Raw genomic sequence first — 17,712 nt, 5'->3', positions numbered from 1 at the left:
TAGCTGTTATTAGTTTTATTCAAGTTGACTCTCCAGGAGCATAGCTACATAAAAATGTTGCATGAATAATTATGCAATGGTTTAACAAAGTAAATTTCAACATGATCATAGATTATACATTATTCTTTTTAAAAATCACATATAGCACTGAGTGACAAAAGGAGACATCAAACTTGAAGAAATTAAAAATCTTGTACAAACAATAACTTGTTAATCCAAAGCACGACTGTGATAAGCTGTGCCTTAATTAACCTGCATAGGTCCAGCTACTGACAAGAAAAAAAACAACACAAACTATTATCACAAAGTCCACTAGTGCTGCTGTCTTTCTGGTGGTGCCAAGATTGACCTATTTCACAGTCACAGGACCGCAATAACTGTGCATCATAAGGTGAATTCTCAACACAAACAACGGTACAAACACTCTCAGACACCTGACTCGATCATGGACCGGTCCAATGATCCATCTGCCCAAAAGAACTAAATGATTTGCATGTGTTTGACATTGAGTAAACATTCAGGTCTTACCCCAAAATAATAACACTGAATCTGGACTCAACACATTGAGCTTTTTTTCTGATAATATGCATTTCACTTACCAAACATTAATGACATCAATCTGTTGTGTTGAAAGTGATGGACACATAGAATTCTAAGTACCGGGGTATGTAAAGAAATTCCTTGTTGACGAACTTACCCCCATTCTCTTGTAAAATGTACAAGATGAATGGACCAAAGGCACAAAATATTCTCAGAAAACTTGATTGCTTGACTTACTTGTAATGATAAATATCAAGTATCCAATCCTGTCAAAGTGGAATTTTGCAGGGGTCGTTTGACTCAAATAGTTCTAAAACAATACTAAAAATAAAAGCTTGGCATTGCCCTGCAAGTTCAAGATCAAAAACTTCATGACCACAAGTCATGATTAGTAGGACTAATTCCGATCAGATCTGTGGATGAAATATTTTGTGAATGAAATTCTTCAAAAGGGACTGATGAATATAGCACACTGGGATCTTAATATACAAATGTTGAAATCATTTCACATTACATGTGACTAGAACTGAAAGAAAACAAAGAAAACAGCTATCCAAAGTTCAACACTTAAAATAACTTTCAAACATACAGGAAATATTTCAAACATTAAAAAAGGGGGGAAATACAGAAACACTTCATTAACTCTAGAATTACAAAAGACTAAGAGAACTGTATGAAATAAATGTGCATCATAAACTACTTCAATGTGTTTATTTCAAGACACATAACCAAATCAATACATGTATCTTTACCATACTCATGAATATTCAATTTTGATATAGCTTATACATAACACTATGTACATATTTTGTCTCAGGGTGTTTTTTAGCATTTGGTCCAAGATGAGTTTCCCTTATGAAATGACTGGCCTATATACACAGCTATCCACATCTTCCCTGGGACCACCAGTCTTCTCAGAAACAACCATCCTCCTTGCCGTCTATTAAGTCATGCAAGCTATATACAGATGTAGACAAATAGTAGATGGTTTTCACAAGGTGGGTGTGACACCTGCCAATCAGTCTGTTTGCAACATCACATGTTATACCTCTGGGACAGAGTGGTCCATCTTCTTGAATAGGGAGCCTCCCATGCTGAAACAACAGAGGAAGATGTGACAAAATCAGTAGAGATGCAGGAAGCGCTCGTAAAATCCCCGGCAAACGTAAGATGATGAGTTACAATTTGACATCGCATCAGCATTATTCCAGCCATAAAGCGACAGGAACAAGTTAATATGTACACAATTGTCATGAATACAAATTTATATTTGAAAGCAAATTTGTAAAACATATTCTAGCACAAGAATATTATTTACAACTGTTAAAAACAATGGCAATAAGCCATCAGCAACCAAAGCTAGGCCACCTAGCTGGGGATCATGGGGACTTACGGTGCCTTAGCTTCCTGCATCATACCCCAGCTTCAGCTACTGGTGGTTGTGCACAATACTAGCAAATATTTAAAAAATGCTCAAAGATGAGTTGGCTTTAAATCTAACACTGGATGATGATAGTCACATTAATTATGATAGGAATTACATATCATAAGATCAACAGAAGTGTATTTCTGCATCTAGGTGAGGTATATATTAGTTATCATTTCTACACTTCTGAAATCATTTAAATTCTTTTATAATTTGCTGTTCATCTATAAAATCATGTTCACACAAGATTACACAATATGTTAGTTGCAAGAACTAGATAATTGTGTTAGTTGCAAGAACTCATCATCCAAAGGAGAAAGTATTATCCTGTACTTTATCTCTTTGGGACAAATGTGCGTTTCAAATTATTTACCGTAAAACGCCCACCTTGATGTATGTACTTTATTCTACTGGCAACATCTGATGGCACAATATAAGCATTCATTTTGTCACAGTCTGTACTTGGCTTAAACTCAGCATTAGTTCAATTATTATGCTTTGATTTATTTCAAGAGCTACCTCAACTAAACCAGTTGTCTTCTAAATGGCCAACAAGAAAGTAGTAAAACCTAGCCAAGCTGCTAAACTGCGTCCCTCTAAGGTAAGTGGATCAATGCAAGTGTGGTGTAATGGAGCTACTCACCACTTGATGATGTGGTCATAGATAACACAGGGTACCAGTGTGACAGTGATGGTCCTGCCGCCAGCGTCGATGATGTCACCAACACGATTATCCGTTAGACCAATTACATTCTGTCCATTGACCTCTGTAAGCTGATGATCAGTCAACACTCCATTACGAGCGGCGGACGAATCTTTCACAATGGACTTGATGCGCCCATCCTTGAACACGAAGCCAATGTAGCCATTGCTGTCCTTCTGCATTGTGATTGTTCTCTCAAAGGGTCTGCAGCAATAGAGATGGGATGTCAACAAGAGATCAGCTGGAAACTCCTCTATGCTACTACTTTCATTTACACTGCTACTTTCACTTACACTACTACTTTCACTTACACTACTACTTTCACTTTACGCTACTACTTTCACTTTACACTACTACTTTCACTACTACATTCACTTACAAAACAAATGCTACAGCACGTGATCAGAACTGCAACGGAAATTAGGTCGTTTCTTAGACATTTGTTAGAGAGTTGCAAATTTTGGTATCAAAAAATATTTTTTTCAGATCCAAATTTCAATTATGTTTTGCACCTGTAATCTCACGGGGAAACAATGGCCATGTCAAGTTTAAGAGCTATCCCAAGCTTCTACCAATGTGCTTGATTCGTGCTTTGATCTGTTTCCCATTTAGGTTTTTCCTCTGCAATATTGTGTTTTGAAGTGGTATTCTACTTGGGAAGCTAGATACCTCTGAACAGGGTATGGTAATATGTATCGAACTATATCATCACCAGAGTCTGGGTACATGTTTGGGTTGTGTATTTGTCGCACCTGTCTCGGACAGCCATGGTAATTCTCTCCGCTGCCGCCTTCTTCAACTCCTTGTGAGCCTTGTCTGTGTCCCAGCCTGCTACCGTCTGCCCGTTGATCTGCAGGATCTGATCCCCAAACCTCAGGCCAGACAAAGATGCTGGGGAGTTGTCTTGCACAAGACACACAAACAGACCCTGAAACAAACACACAGCCATCAGACACACAAACAGACCCTGAAACAAACACACAGCCATCAGACACACAAACAGACCCTGAAACAAACACACAGCCATCAGACACACAAACAGACCCTGAAACAAACACACAGCCATCAGACACACAAACAGACCCTGAAACAAACACACAGCCATCAGACACACAAACAGACCCTGAAACAAACACACACCTATCAGACACATAAACAGACCCTGAAACAAACACACAGCCATCAGACACACAAACAGACCCTGAAACAAACACACACCCATCAGACACACAAACAGACCCTGAAACAAACACACAGCCATCAGACACACAAACAGACCCTGAAACAAACACACAGCCATCAGACACACAAACAGACCCTGAAACAAACACACAGCCATCAGACACACAAACAGACCCTGAAACAAACACACAGCCATCAGACACACAAACAGACCCTGAAACAAACACACAGCCATCAGACACAAAAACACACATCCAGCAGACACACAAGCACACATCCAGCAGACACACAAACAAATATGTATTAGACACACAAACGAACATCATCAACACACAAACATCCAAGGTTTAACCTACGCTCCAACACACTCAACTCATATCATAACGTTAGTTTATGTACTTTTGATTAAATTGGCTGATTTGATCTTCCATCGATGATTTACCCCTGAATAGCCTTAATGATATTTGTTTACATCAACAAATCTTCATATAAGTAAGTTATTAAGAAACTTGCTTCCATTAGCGAGATTGCTGATGGTGCTACTGCTAACATCCAACCACTCACATTGTTGACGTTTCTGACACGGAGTCCGACTTTGCCACTGCCATCTTTGCACATGACAACCTCTCGGATGCCCTGCTTGATCTCGGCCCGAGCCAAACCCCGGTTGTTCCCTGTGACGGGGGCAACCTGCATGCTGCCTGACCCACTCTGTCGCACTGCCACCTGAAATAGGTTTTGCATAAAGATAAGGTAACATATTCAAAACATTTTTACCACCACACAAAGTTTCAGCCCATTTCATTTAGAAAATCAAAGATGGACACATGGTAATCCTGTTGAATTTACAATTTTGATGCTTGGAAGAACTTAAACCCCATCAAGGTTTTATAGTCAGGAATACATACACTACCTTTGACAAAAGTGATTATTCTTTGTGTGTTGATGTCTATTAATTGAACATACCTGTGTTGGGTTAGCTGGTACTACAGCCATGGAAGCGGTCATCTCGGGTGTGATTTGTAGTCCCATGTACTCCTGTAGAGATGGGTACATGGTGTTGCTTGGCCCAGGAGCTGGGGTGTATGCAGGTGGTTGCTGGGGTGGGTAGGCCTCCTGGGGGTGGGGGTAGGCAACAGCTGGAGGAGCCGACACCTGCTGCTCATACTGGGCCTGGGCCTGAAGACAAATAATCAATTTGTTTATCAACCAAGACAATCAACTAATGAATCCTGCACTTTTCTTATGGCATGCTTTCTTGTGAAACTGTGTGTGCCATCCGAGGTGTTGGTGGTACATGTAAATCAGCCAGTAACTAGTGCTTGGCATCACTCTAAAATGTATTATCAATCATCAATTCACATGTATCACTCTAAAAAATTTTATCAATCATCACTTCACATGTTGAACTGTAGTTAAACAAGTTCAATATCAATCAATTGATTTAATGAGAAAGTTAGCAACAATACAGTATGACTGAACATGCTGAAGTGGCTGGTCAGGAGAACAGATGCAACCACATCCATCCACTTTCTTTGACAAAGAACAAGTCATCTGCAGTGGGCACATCTAGATCTATCAGCTAGATTGATTTCAAGCAACCACAACTAAGGACATATAAATTCACTACCATGTATAATCAAATAAGTAATAACGATATGGTTGGTTGGTTGGTTGGTTGGTTGTTTAACGCCGCACTCAGCAATATTCCAGCTATATGACGGCGGTCTGTAAATAATCGAGTCTGGACCAGACAATCCAGTGATTGATATCATGAGCTCGATCCACGCAATTGGGATCGATGAAATGCATCAACCAAGTCAGCGAGCCTGACCACCCGATCCCGTTAGTCGCCTTTTACGACAAGCATAGTCGCCTTTTACGGCAAGCATGGGTTGCTGAAGACCTATTCTACCCAGGAATCTTCACGGGTCTAATAACATTATGAAGGCGAGGATACCAAAACCTTATTTTCCTCCCCAATATTAGCAATGTGTTCATGATGGACGAAGCATGATAACAGTTATTTGTACCTGTGCCATCTGGCCGACCTTCATATCCTCCAGTGATGGGTAAATGTGAGACATTGTGCTTAGCTTTATTCTTTCTGAAAAAAAATCAAATTAAAATGATTAATTCATACTTCATCAATCCTTCAAATACTAATAATACTAGTACCAGGATTACTAAATCATCTTTGTACCTTTGATCATGACAATTTCATAAAGAAAGCAAGTACTTTAATACAGGTGATTATGAAATAATGGTACTCATCTGATAGTGCTGATATTGCATCCTAATAGATATCCATTTCTTGCCATAACAAACTAACAACAAACAATGAAGGGCAAATCATCATAATTAGAATGTGAAGAATTATAAGCCTGCATGAAAATACAATTTGTTGTTTCCATCCATGTTCGACCTACATCTACTTTGGTGTAGAATAATGTATAGGATACAGCACCCCGGTGAAAGATGCACTGGCTTGTCCACCCCAGTTAATCATAGGATTAATGAGAGTAGATGTCATCGTAAATATGTAAAAGTAATGAGAGTAGATGTCATCGTAAATATGTAAAAGTAAGGCCTGGTCTAATGTTAGAACATAATTTGATCATCGAAACAATCCTTATACCTTGTCAGTAAGTTATTCTAACATTAGACCATCTACAATTAATATCGATAATCCTGAAGCAGAGACTGACTGGGCTCAAGTAGGATGTCATTTATACTGGAGGTATTAAGATGTCAGTTGGACCACAGACTTGTAAGATAAAAGGTTATATAGATCCACGGTTTGTCATGCATATTCACATGTTTTTTCATATTAAAATTTTATATTAAAGAGACATCTCTTTTTTATAGAATCGATGTATATAAAAAAGTGTTTCACAAGAGGTTTAACAACAAAATGCCCAAATATTTAACAGATCTGATTATTCTGATTACATATGCAATAAAACAATCAGCAACATTCATAAAAACCCTTAGATTGCATGGTATAAGATTTCACTTGATTTTCCATTTTTAACAAAAGTCTTGGATTAGTTAGATACAGTGGTCTTTATGATTAAAAGTAGGACTGTTGTATTCATGATAATCCTGCTTGAAGACTAAGGTTGAGTCCAATCTGTGAGGGGATTCTAGCAATTCGGAAAAAAACCAACTGATATCACAATAGTATGACAACGTTGACGGTAGATCCAGGTCACCTGACAGTGAGTTCATCGGAACAAGATTTGAGTGTTGTCATATCCTGCTTACTCTCATCCGTTCATTGTGAATGACAGTCCAAAAACTTTCAATATTTTCCAAAACATTCCTGAGACAAACAGCTAGACGATTGTCATTAGTAGATGATCACATGCCTAGGTTCAACAATAGTGATACAATGTTTCAACAAAAAAAACACCTAATCTAATCACATTAACCAGATAGCTTCAATAGCATATGTGATATCATGTCTGAAAATATGGAGTGAAATATGGAGATGTTGATATTGAAACTTTTCTTCATAAACAAAAAAAAAGATTTTGAAATGACACGAAGGACGAAATATGGGTTATACAATCACTTACTTCCCTCTTCTTCGAAAATCAAACAGGAATTTCATCTACCCAGACATTTTCTACGTGTTAACCGAGGCTGTTTTGTCAGATTAGTTCGATCAGAAACGATGATGGATGGATCTATATAATATCATTTGAATATAATCGGCACAAACAGATTGCTAGGACTAATCATAAGAGTCTTGTTAAACGTGTGAAGGTATGGAGTTAAATGAACGACGCCCAAGTTGGGTCTGTTACCAGTGTACGTTAGTTCCTCGAACATAACAACATGTCGCAGACATCAGCCAACTCCATTACCGTCTTGACATCAGTATCTTAGCTTCCGTCCCAATTATATCTACTGAGGTATATATCCACTTACCAGAATTATCCCTGTTGAAAGGATTGTCTATTTGACGATGTTGTTTCACAATTCCACCTTATATTTATGTGGAAACTATTGAATGACGTCACGAGTCATATGCCTGTGACATCAATCACAAGATACGAGACTGAATAGCTTCCTAACGACTATATTCATTCATGAACCCTTCAACGGACTTCTCGTGGAGATTCAATATGATTATCTGTTTCCAAATTCCAGAGTTGGATAATAACTTATGTTTTGTGCACAGAAAATTTTAATTATTATTTTACTTATATCGATCCACACCTGGATAAATGTATATTTACGGAATAGAGTATATACTTGAAATATATCTGTATGTGTGTGCGTGCGTGCGTGCGTGCGTGTACCATTAATATTTCCAGTGTCATCCATTACAAATCGTGGTGTATGTATAAGTATTTAAGGCGACATAACGTCAGTTCCTATTTATGTGTACAACAGTTTCTATGGCGATCATGAATTGTGTAGTTTAAGGACATAACATTTCAGATATCAACAGCAGACTGGATGCGTGATTGTTGGTATTTTGTTCTTTTCTAAATATTTAAGATAACTTAGATGTTAAAATAACCACAGGAGTTTCTCGCGAGCTGGTGTTGCTATGTTTTAAATAAACTCAATTACGACTGTTTTTAATTGAGCTATGACTTATCCAACTGTGACTGAATAGCCATCGTCAGATGATAGGGTCACGTGTAGTGATACAACTGCTATCGTCCTGTACGTGATGTCGCGAATTGATGATGCTGTGCTCTATATCTGCTCCCGGTTGTGCAACGCGCTGATAATCTACCAGTATAAAAGATTTATAAACATTCATCAATTCTGTCACTCTGTGTCCCCCTACTCTGGGGAGTCTCCCGCCAAGTGTATCTGCTTCTATCTGTTACTGCCTTGCACCCACGTCTATCTGGGGAGTCTCCCGCCTAGTGTATCTGCTTCTATCTATCACTGTCTTGCACCCACGTCCATCTGGGGAGTCTCCCGCCAAGTGTATCTGCTTCTATCTGTTACTGTCTTGCACCCACGTCCATCTGGGGAGTCTCCCGCCTAGTGTATCTGCTTCTATCTGTTACTGTCTTGCACCCACGTCCATCTGGGGAGTCTCCCGCCTAGTGTATCTGCTTCTATCTGTTACTGTCTTGCACCCACGTCCATCTGGGGAGTCTCCCGCCTAGTGTATCTGCTTCTATCTGTTACTGTCTTGCACCCACGTCCATCTGGGGAGTCTCCCGCCTAGTGTATCTGCTTCTATCTTCGACTGTCTTGCACCCACGTCCATCTGGGGAGTCTCCCGCCTAGTGTATCTGCTTCTATCTTCGACTGTCTTGCACCCACGTCCATCTGGGGAGTCTCCCGCCTAGTGTATCTGCTTCTATCTGTTACTGTCTTGCACCCACGTCCATCTGGGGAGTCTCCCGCCAAGTGTATCTGCTTCTATCTTCGACTGCCTTGCACCCACGTCTATCTCGGGAGTCTCCCGCCTAGTGTATCTGCTTCTATCTTCGACTGCCTTGCACCCACGTCCATCTGGGGAGTCTCTCGCCTAGTGTATCTGCTTCTATCTTCGACTGTCTTGCACCCACGTCCATCTGGGGAGTCTCTCGCCTAGTGTATCTGCTTCTATCTGTTACTGTCTTGCACCCACGTCCATCTGGGGAGTCTCCCGCCTAGTGTATCTGCTTCTATCTATTACTGTCTTGCACCCACGTCCATCTGGGGAGTCTCCCGCCAAGTGTATCTGCTTCTATCTATTACTGTCTTGCACCCACGTCCATCTGGGGAGTCTCCCGCCTAGTGTATCTGCTTCTATCTGTTACTGTCTTGCACCCACGTCCATCTGGGGAGTCTCCCGCCTAGTGTATCTGCTTCTATCTGTTACTGTCTTGCACCCACGTCTATCTGGGGAGTCTCTCGCCTAGTGTATCTGCTTCTATCTGTTACTGTCTTGCACCCACGTCCATCTGGGGAGTCTCCCGCCAAGTGTATCTGCTTCTATCTGTTACTGTCTTGCACCCACGTCCATCTGGGGAGTCTCCCGCCTAGTGTATCTGCTTCTATCTATTACTGTCTTGCACCCACGTCCATCTGGGGAGTCTCCCGCCTAGTGTATCTGCTTCTATCTATTACTGTCTTGCACCCACGTCCATCTGGGGAGTCTCCCGCCAAGTGTATCTGCTTCTATCTATTACTGTCTTGCACCCACGTCCATCTGGGGAGTCTCCCGCCTAGTGTATCTGCTTCTATCTGTTACTGTCTTGAACCCACGTCCATCTGGGGAGTCTCTCGCCTAGTGTATCTGCTTCTATCTGTTACTGTCTTGCACCCACGTCCATCTGGGGAGTCTCTCGCCTAGTGTATCTGCTTCTATCTGTTACTGTCTTGCACCCACGTCCATCTGGGGAGTCTCCCGCCAAGTGTATCTGCTTCTATCTGTTACTGTCTTGCACTCACGTCCATCTGGGGAGTCTCCCGCCAAGTGTATCTGCTTCTATCTATTACTGTCTTGCACCCACGTCCATCTGGGGAGTCTCCCGCCAAGTGTATATGCCTGTATATATGACTGACATGCACCCACGTCCATCTGGGGAGTCTCCCGCCTAGTGTATCTGCTTCTGTCTATTACTGTCTTGCACCCACGTTCATCCAGGAATGTCTCGCCAAGTGCATCTGCTTCTATCCATGGCTTCCATGCACCCATCTGGGGAGTCTCCCGCCAAGTGTATATATGCTTGTATATATGACTGACATGCACCCATCTGGGGAGTCTCCCGCCAAGTGTATATATGCTTGTATATATGACTGACATGCACCTACGTCCATCTGGGGAGTCTCCCGCCAAGTGTATATATGCTTGTATATATGACTGACATGCACCCACGTCCATCTGGGGAGTCTCCCGCCAAGTGTATATGCCTGTATATATGACTGCCTTGCACCCACGTCCACCCACACCGTCATGCCCCTTATCCCCCACCCCTTCTGTATGGCATTGTCTTTCCTTTGCGTATTTTATTTTTATTGAAAAATATTTTTATTCACTGTCTGTTTGTATGATATTTTGCTCTTGAATAAAAGCCACAAACATCCACATGTTTTAAACACGTTGATCTGGACGAAATTCTGTTAGAGCGTGACTGCCCAACCGCGTTACTTTAAATAGTCTGTGGGCTAATAGTATCGAGTAAAAATAGAAAACAATCGTAATCATTACAAAATATCTTCAGTAAATCTTGAAATTTTGTAAACTTTCAACACTTATTAATTGTAAATGAACAAATTAATTATGAAAAGCGAACATAAATAAATAAAAACACATTTTGACATCTGTGACCCAATGCCGGAAGTAGCTTATCGTAGAGGAACTTCGATCATGGCCACCAAAACAGACGGGGCGACTGAGAGACCGAGTTATAACCGACAGCGAAGTAACAGCGATCCACAGCCGGCAGTTGATGTTCTAAACGCTCTAAACACTGACAAAGGTATTTACCTAATAATCGCATTGAATTGTGAACAACCTCCCCTCCCTGCTGTAAAAGCCCACGCCCTAAAGTTGAACTGTTTACAAGCAGTCGCTCATAAAATGTCCAGTTTTGAAAGGATTTGTCGGAGTTCAAAGGTAGCCCTGAACTCACTGGGTTGGTTGTTGGCGCGTTCTCCGTGCATCTATATCAGCATGCACACACTGCATTTGTTGTGTTTTATTCAAGGTGTGGACGATTTTATTTGCAATTTGCCTATGCATAGAGATAATGACCAGGTCAGCTAGGTCTTGGGCAGGTGCCTGAATTGCAGCATGAGTAAAAACATGGATATCCGTGTTTTGTACTGTTAGGAGTGTTTGGACTCTTGAGGGAAACACATAATGAGATAAGAATATTTTTCTCAGTCACATCAAGTGGCATTCTTTGTGTATCTTGTGTGTGACAGTGCACCGTGTCCCAGACAAGTGTGTTGCTCTTGTGTCAGTATGGGACAGCATGATTCTCTTCAGAAATCTCACTCAGTAATTGCCACCCATTAACCTCACTTTTTAGGAATGTGGGATACTGCTTCTCATAAATTAATTATTTTATGACATGTAATTTGCAAACCATTACAAATTTCTCATTTTCTAAGCTTTACAAAGAGCTAATAATAAATGGATGAATATTCTGCTTATTATCCAAATAGGTAAGGCAAATCTAATGTCGATATTACTCATACATCAACCAGTAAAAAATTATGACTAGTCACATCAGGGATAGAGTCATTGGAATGGGGACTGAGGCAGTAGAAATTTCATGAGCTATAACACAGAATCAGGAAGTGATATTCATGTCACTGATACAATTCTGAGAGTATCTAATTTAGACGGTATTTATCCCGATTAAATTCATTCTTATGTCGATAAATTGCGCCTTCGCCCAGTCTAAGCACCATTGCTGTAAATATCTGAGATCGGTAGATTGGTATGAGAAGCTACTAATTGGCTTACTTCCAGCTTACTTAGAGAATGACAGCGGTCATACTGGCCTGCATCCATGGCCACCTGTTTTGTCAATTGTTAATTAATGTTGTCATTAGCTGGTACATGAAAGAAGGGTATTTGTATAGTAAATAAGAGTTGATGTATTACAGCCCAACAAAAGAAGTTTTCGTGACACATGCACAAAATATTCTTGTCTTTTCCTGTGAACCTTCATAATGTAAGGATGCTGGGCAGAGAAAAGACGTCTATTAAGATTGTGGTGATTGTTTTATTTGCATCTTCTTTCAATGTCTAATCTCTCTCTGATGGTAGGACTTTCAATGTCAAGATCTGCAGTAAGGCTATCACTACATACCGTATTCAAGTAATAAGCACCCAGGGCACTCTCAAAATTAGAAATAGGGGTCTCTTTATTAGAATATTATTTTGGTGAAATAAACAGAGTTGAAAGATAAATTTTTGGTTTATCCTGACAGCCTGAAATGTTTATGTACGGCAGATATATTTTCCAGAATTTAATTATCCATAATAAAAGGTGCGTATTATACAAAAATAATTCAGTCTTGTGTACATTGATCAATCGGAAGGGGTGCTAATTGTGATTGTTCCCTGGCCAATATATTAGCAAATTTTGCGTACGGCGCTTATTAGAGCAGGGCGTTTATTACGCAGCATACGGTATGCCATAGATGCTAATGAAAGTTACAATTAGACCTTCAATGTCAAGATCTGGAGTCCTCTGTAACACTAACAAGTGCCCCCCTCTGTCACCTATATAACACTAACAAGTGCCCCCTTCTGTCACCTATATAACACTGACAAGTGCCCCCCTCTGTCACCTATTTAACACTGACAAGTGCCCCCCTCTGTCACCTATATAACACTGACAAGTGCCCCCCTCTGTCACCTATGTAACACTGACAAGTGTCCCCCTCTGTCACCTATGTAACACTGACAAGTGCCCCCCTCTGTCACCTATGTAACACTGACAAGTGTCCCTTACTCCCATCTATGTAACACTGGCAAGTGCCCCCCCTTTTGTCACCTCTGTAACAATGACAAGTGTCCCCTACTCCCACCTCTGTAACACTGACAAGTGCCCCCTTCTGTCACCTATGTAACACTGACAAGTGTCCCCTACTCCCACCTCTGTAACACTGACAAGTGCCCCCCCCTTTTGTCACCTCTGTAACAATGACAAGTGTCCCCTACTCCCACCTCTGTAACACTGACAAGTGCCCCCCCCCCCTTTTGTCACCTCTGTAACACTGACAAGTGTCCCCTACTCCCATCTCTGTAACACTGGCAAGTGCCCCCTTCTGCCACCTCTGTAACACTGGCAAGTGCCCCCTTCTGCCACCTCTGTAACACTGACAAGTGCCCCCCTACTCCCAGGCATGATTGTCCTGAGGGTGGAGTGGTTCAGGTATGAATGTCATGAGGATTGAGTGGTTCAGGTATGATTGTCATGTGGGTGGAGTGGTTCAGGTATGATTGTCATGAGAGTGGAGAGGTTCAGGTATGATTGTCATGAGGGTGGAGCGTTTCAGGTATGATTGTCATGAGGGTGGAGTGGTTGAGGTATGATTGTCATGAGAGTGGAGAGGTTCAGGTATGATTGTCATGAGGATGGAGTGGTTGAGGTATGATTGTCATGTGGGTGGAGTGGTTGAGGTATGATTGTCATGAGGGTGGAGTGGTTGAGGTATGATTGTCATGAGGGTGGAGTGGTTCAGGTATGATTGTCATGTGGGTGGAGTGGTTCAGGTATGATTGTCATGAGAGTGGAGTGGTTGAGGTATGATTGTCATGAGGATTGAGTGGTTGAGGTATGAATGTCATGAGGATGGAGTGGTTCAGGTATGATTTTCATGAGGATGGAGTGGTTCAGGTATGATTGTCATGAGGATGGAGTGGTTCAGGTATGAATGTCATGAGGGTGGAGTGGATCAGGTATGAATGTCATGAGGATGGCGTGGTTGAGGTATGATTGTCATGTGGGTGGAGCGTTTCAGGTATGATTGTCATGAGAGTGGAGTGGTTGAGGTATGATTGTCATGAGGGTGGAGTGGTTGAGGTATGATTGTCATGTGGGTGGAGTGGTTTAGGTATGATTGTCATGTGGGTGGCGAGGTTCAGGCATGATTGTCATGAGAGTGGTAGACACATGGTTGTCATTGAGGTTTAAAGGTACAGGTATGATTGTCACGAGGGTGGTGTGGTTCAGGTATGATTGTCATGAGGATGGAGTGGTTCAGGTATGATTGTCATGAGGGTTTGGATGTACAATTGTTTTGGGAACTGGACACTACAACCCAATGCATAATAGACTGGTACACAATGTTCTGATACACAATGCCCTGGTACAAAATGCCCTGGTACTCTATAGAGAAGTAAGTGGTTTGTGATGTGATGCTGTCTGGATGTGGCTTAGGATCTGCCTACAGACATGCTTCATTTGTGTTTTCCTCTGTTGCCTGGCAACAAAATATTTAAGCTTGATTGATTTGTTTACCACCTTGCATGTACGGCTTCTGTTCGCTTCTGACCTGGATCGTCATTATCTGCTAAGTTGCTTCCCACAGCAGGCAGTACCTACATGAACAAGTGTCTAGGCTTGCAGACAGTGGTTGTCATGCTTGCAGGCAGTGGTGGTCATGCTTGCAGACAGTGGTGGTCATGCTTGCAGACAGTGGTTGTCATGCTGGTCATGCTTGCAGACAGTGGTGGTCATGCTGGTCATGCTTGCAGGCAGTGGTGGTCATGCTTGAAGGCAGTGGTTGTCATGCTTGCAGACAGTGGTGGTCATGCTGGAAGGCAGTGGTTGTCATGCTGGAAGGCAGTGGTTGTCATGCTGTTCATGCTTGCGGGCGGTGGTTGTCATGCTTGCAGACTGGTTGTCATGCTGGTCATGCTTGCAGGCAGTGGTGGTCATGCTTGCAGGCAGTGGTGGTCATGCTTGCAGGCAGTGGTTGTCATGCTTGCAGGCAGTGGTTGTCATGCTTGCAGACAGTAGTGGTCATGCTTGCAGACAGTGGTGGTCATGCTTGCAGGCAGTGGTTGTCATGCTGGTCATGCTTGCAGGCAATGGTTGTCATGCTTGCTGACAGTGGTTGTCATGCTTGCAGACAGTGGTAGTCATGCTTGCAGGTAGTGGTGGTCATGCTTGCAGGCAGTGGTGGTCATGCTTGCAGGCAGTGGTTGTCATGCTTGCTGACAGTGGTTGTCATGCTTGCAGACAGTGGTCTGCTTGCAGGCAGTGTTTTAGGCTTGTTGATCCTATTGATTACTAAAGGACTTAATCAATATGGAATAGCACTGTTAATCATGGAAACTGATGTAGTTTTATTACATGGAGGCCAATATGATGAGGCAGTTGACTGCAAATTGACCTGAATGATATGACCTTGGCCACACCTTACTGTCTCTATACCCAGTGTTTGTCATTGTATATTGGTCGGTGCCATGTATGTCGACTTGCCAGAACGTTTAACATCATTCAGAGACAAAAGCACAGGCATTCTTATTGACTACTGCATTAGACAGAAGGGTTTTCTTGAGTGGGGTTGGTTCTTGTGACTGACACAATGATTCATTCCTTGCTGTTCCCAGGGTCTACAGACATTTTGTGTTCCCACTAAGAGAGAACTGAGAGTTTAAACTTCACCTGTTGCCCTGCTGAGAGTATATAATGGTTGCAGTGCCCTGCTGAGAGTATATAATGGTCATAGTGCCCTGCTGAGAGTATATAATGGTCGCATTGCCCTGCTGAGAGTATATAATGATCTTAGTGGCCTGCTGAGAGTATAGACTGGTCCCAGTGCCCTGCTGAGAGTATAGACTGGTCCCAGTGCCCTGCTGGGAGTATATAATGGTTGCAGTGCCCTGCTGGGAGTATATAATGGTTGCAGTGCCCTGCTGAGAGTATATAATGGTTGCATTGCCCTGCTGAGAGTATGACTGGTTGCATTGCCCTGCTGAGAGTATAGACTGGTCCCAGTGCCCTGCTGAGACTATATAATGGTTGCAGTGCCCTGCTGAGAGTATATAATGGTTGCAGTGCCCTGCTGAGAGTATATAATGGTTGCATTGCCCTGCTGAGAGTATGACTGGTTGCATTGCCCTGCTGAGAGTATAGACTGGTCCCAGTGCCCTGCTGAGACTATATAATGGTTGCGGTGCCCTGCTGAGAGTATAGACTGGTCCCAGTGCCCTGCTGTGAGTATATAATGGTTGCAGTGCCCTGCTGAGAGTATATAATGGTCATAGTGCCCTGCTGAGAGTATATAATGGTCGCATTGCCCTGCTGAGAGTATATAATGATCTTAGTGGCCTGCTGAGAGTATAGACTGGTCCCAGTGCCCTGCTGAGAGTATAGACTGGTCCCAGTGCCCTGCTGGGAGTATATAATGGTTGCAGTGCCCTGCTGGGAGTATATAATGGTTGCAGTGCCCTGCTGAGAGTATATAATGGTTGCATTGCCCTGCTGAGAGTATGACTGGTTGCATTGCCCTGCTGAGAGTATAGACTGGTCCCAGTGCCCTGCTGAGACTATATAATGGTTGCAGTGCCCTGCTGAGAGTATATAATGGTTGCAGTGCCCTGCTGAGAGTATATAATGGTTGCATTGCCCTGCTGAGAGTATGACTGGTTGCATTGCCCTGCTGAGAGTATAGACTGGTCCCAGTGCCCTGCTGAGACTATATAATGGTTGCGGTGCCCTGCTGAGAGTATAGACTGGTCCCAGTGCCCTGCTGTGAGTATATAATGGTTGCAGTGCCCTGCTGGGAGTATATAATGGTTGCAGTGCCCTGCTGAGAGTATATAATGATTGCATTGCCCTGCTGAGAGTATAGACTGGTCGTAGTGCCCTGCTGAGAGTATAGACTGGTCCCGGTGCCCTGCTGAGACTATATAATGGTTGCAGTGCCCTTCTGAGAGTATATAATGGTCCCATTGCCCTGCTGAGAGTATATAATGATCTTATTGACCTGCTGAGTGTATAGACTGGTCCCAGTGCCCTGCTGAGAGTATATAATGGTCCCGTTGCCCTGCTGAGAGTATAGACTGGTCCCAGTGCCCTGCTGAGAGTATATAATGGTCCCATTGCCCTGCTGAGAGCATATAGTGGTCGTATTGCCCTGCTGAGAGCATATAGTGGTCGTATTGCCCTGCTGAGAGTATATTATGGTTGTGGTGCCATATGGCTTCTCAAAGTACTTTCCAAATAATTTCAATTATTCCCTTTTCTGCGATGTCCCTCCTGCATGCTCATTGCTTACATTAATGCCTTGCTGCACTTGTCATTAATCATGTTAATATACACACTGAAATTGGTCTTGTTGAACCATAAATATATTTATAATAGACTTACAATAATCTGTTCATATTCTGACCTGAGACCCATTCACAAATCACTCATTA

The 17,712-nt window shown here is 42.4% G+C and overlaps 2 protein-coding genes across 4 annotated transcripts in view; one reads left to right on the top strand and one right to left on the bottom strand.

The window, feature by feature from the left end:
• The window catches only part of LOC124140575 (syntenin-1-like), a 31,683-nt gene continuing 13,971 nt past the window's right edge, over positions 1-17,712 (bottom strand). The window contains exons 1-7 of one of the 2 annotated variants that reach the window (XM_046508222.2): positions 7,788-7,922; positions 5,885-5,958; positions 4,818-5,030; positions 4,416-4,577; positions 3,422-3,597; positions 2,610-2,873; positions 1-1,634 (exon numbers count right to left, since the gene is read on the bottom strand). In XM_046508222.2, the coding sequence (XP_046364178.2) occupies positions 1,583-1,634; positions 2,610-2,873; positions 3,422-3,597; positions 4,416-4,577; positions 4,818-5,030; positions 5,885-5,938 (921 nt within the window). In that variant the 5' untranslated portion in view covers positions 5,939-5,958; positions 7,788-7,922 and the 3' untranslated portion in view covers positions 1-1,582. Of the gene's footprint in view, positions 1,635-2,609; positions 2,874-3,421; positions 3,598-4,415; positions 4,578-4,817; positions 5,031-5,884; positions 5,959-7,787; positions 7,923-17,712 lie in introns of those variants that run through there. The other variant, XM_046508230.2, reaches the window with a different exon arrangement.
• Positions 11,146-17,712, top strand: part of LOC124140547 (phosphatase and actin regulator 4-like) — a 101,744-nt gene continuing 95,177 nt past the window's right edge. For both annotated transcript variants that reach the window (XR_007222311.1, XM_046508179.2), the window contains exon 1: positions 11,146-11,299. Coding sequence is in view for 1 of the 2 variants with exons in the window: in XM_046508179.2 (XP_046364135.2) it covers positions 11,152-11,299 (148 nt within the window). In the remaining variant the exon portion in view is untranslated. The remainder of the gene's footprint in view (positions 11,300-17,712) is intronic.

Source organism: Haliotis rufescens, unplaced genomic scaffold, assembly GCF_023055435.1.
Source record: "Haliotis rufescens isolate VD_foot unplaced genomic scaffold, xgHalRufe1.0.p SCAF_2, whole genome shotgun sequence".
In the NCBI taxonomy this organism is placed as follows: Eukaryota; Metazoa; Mollusca; class Gastropoda; order Lepetellida; family Haliotidae; genus Haliotis; species Haliotis rufescens.
Note: the sequence above shows the minus strand (reverse complement) of the source record. Positions and strands in the feature narration are given on the sequence as shown.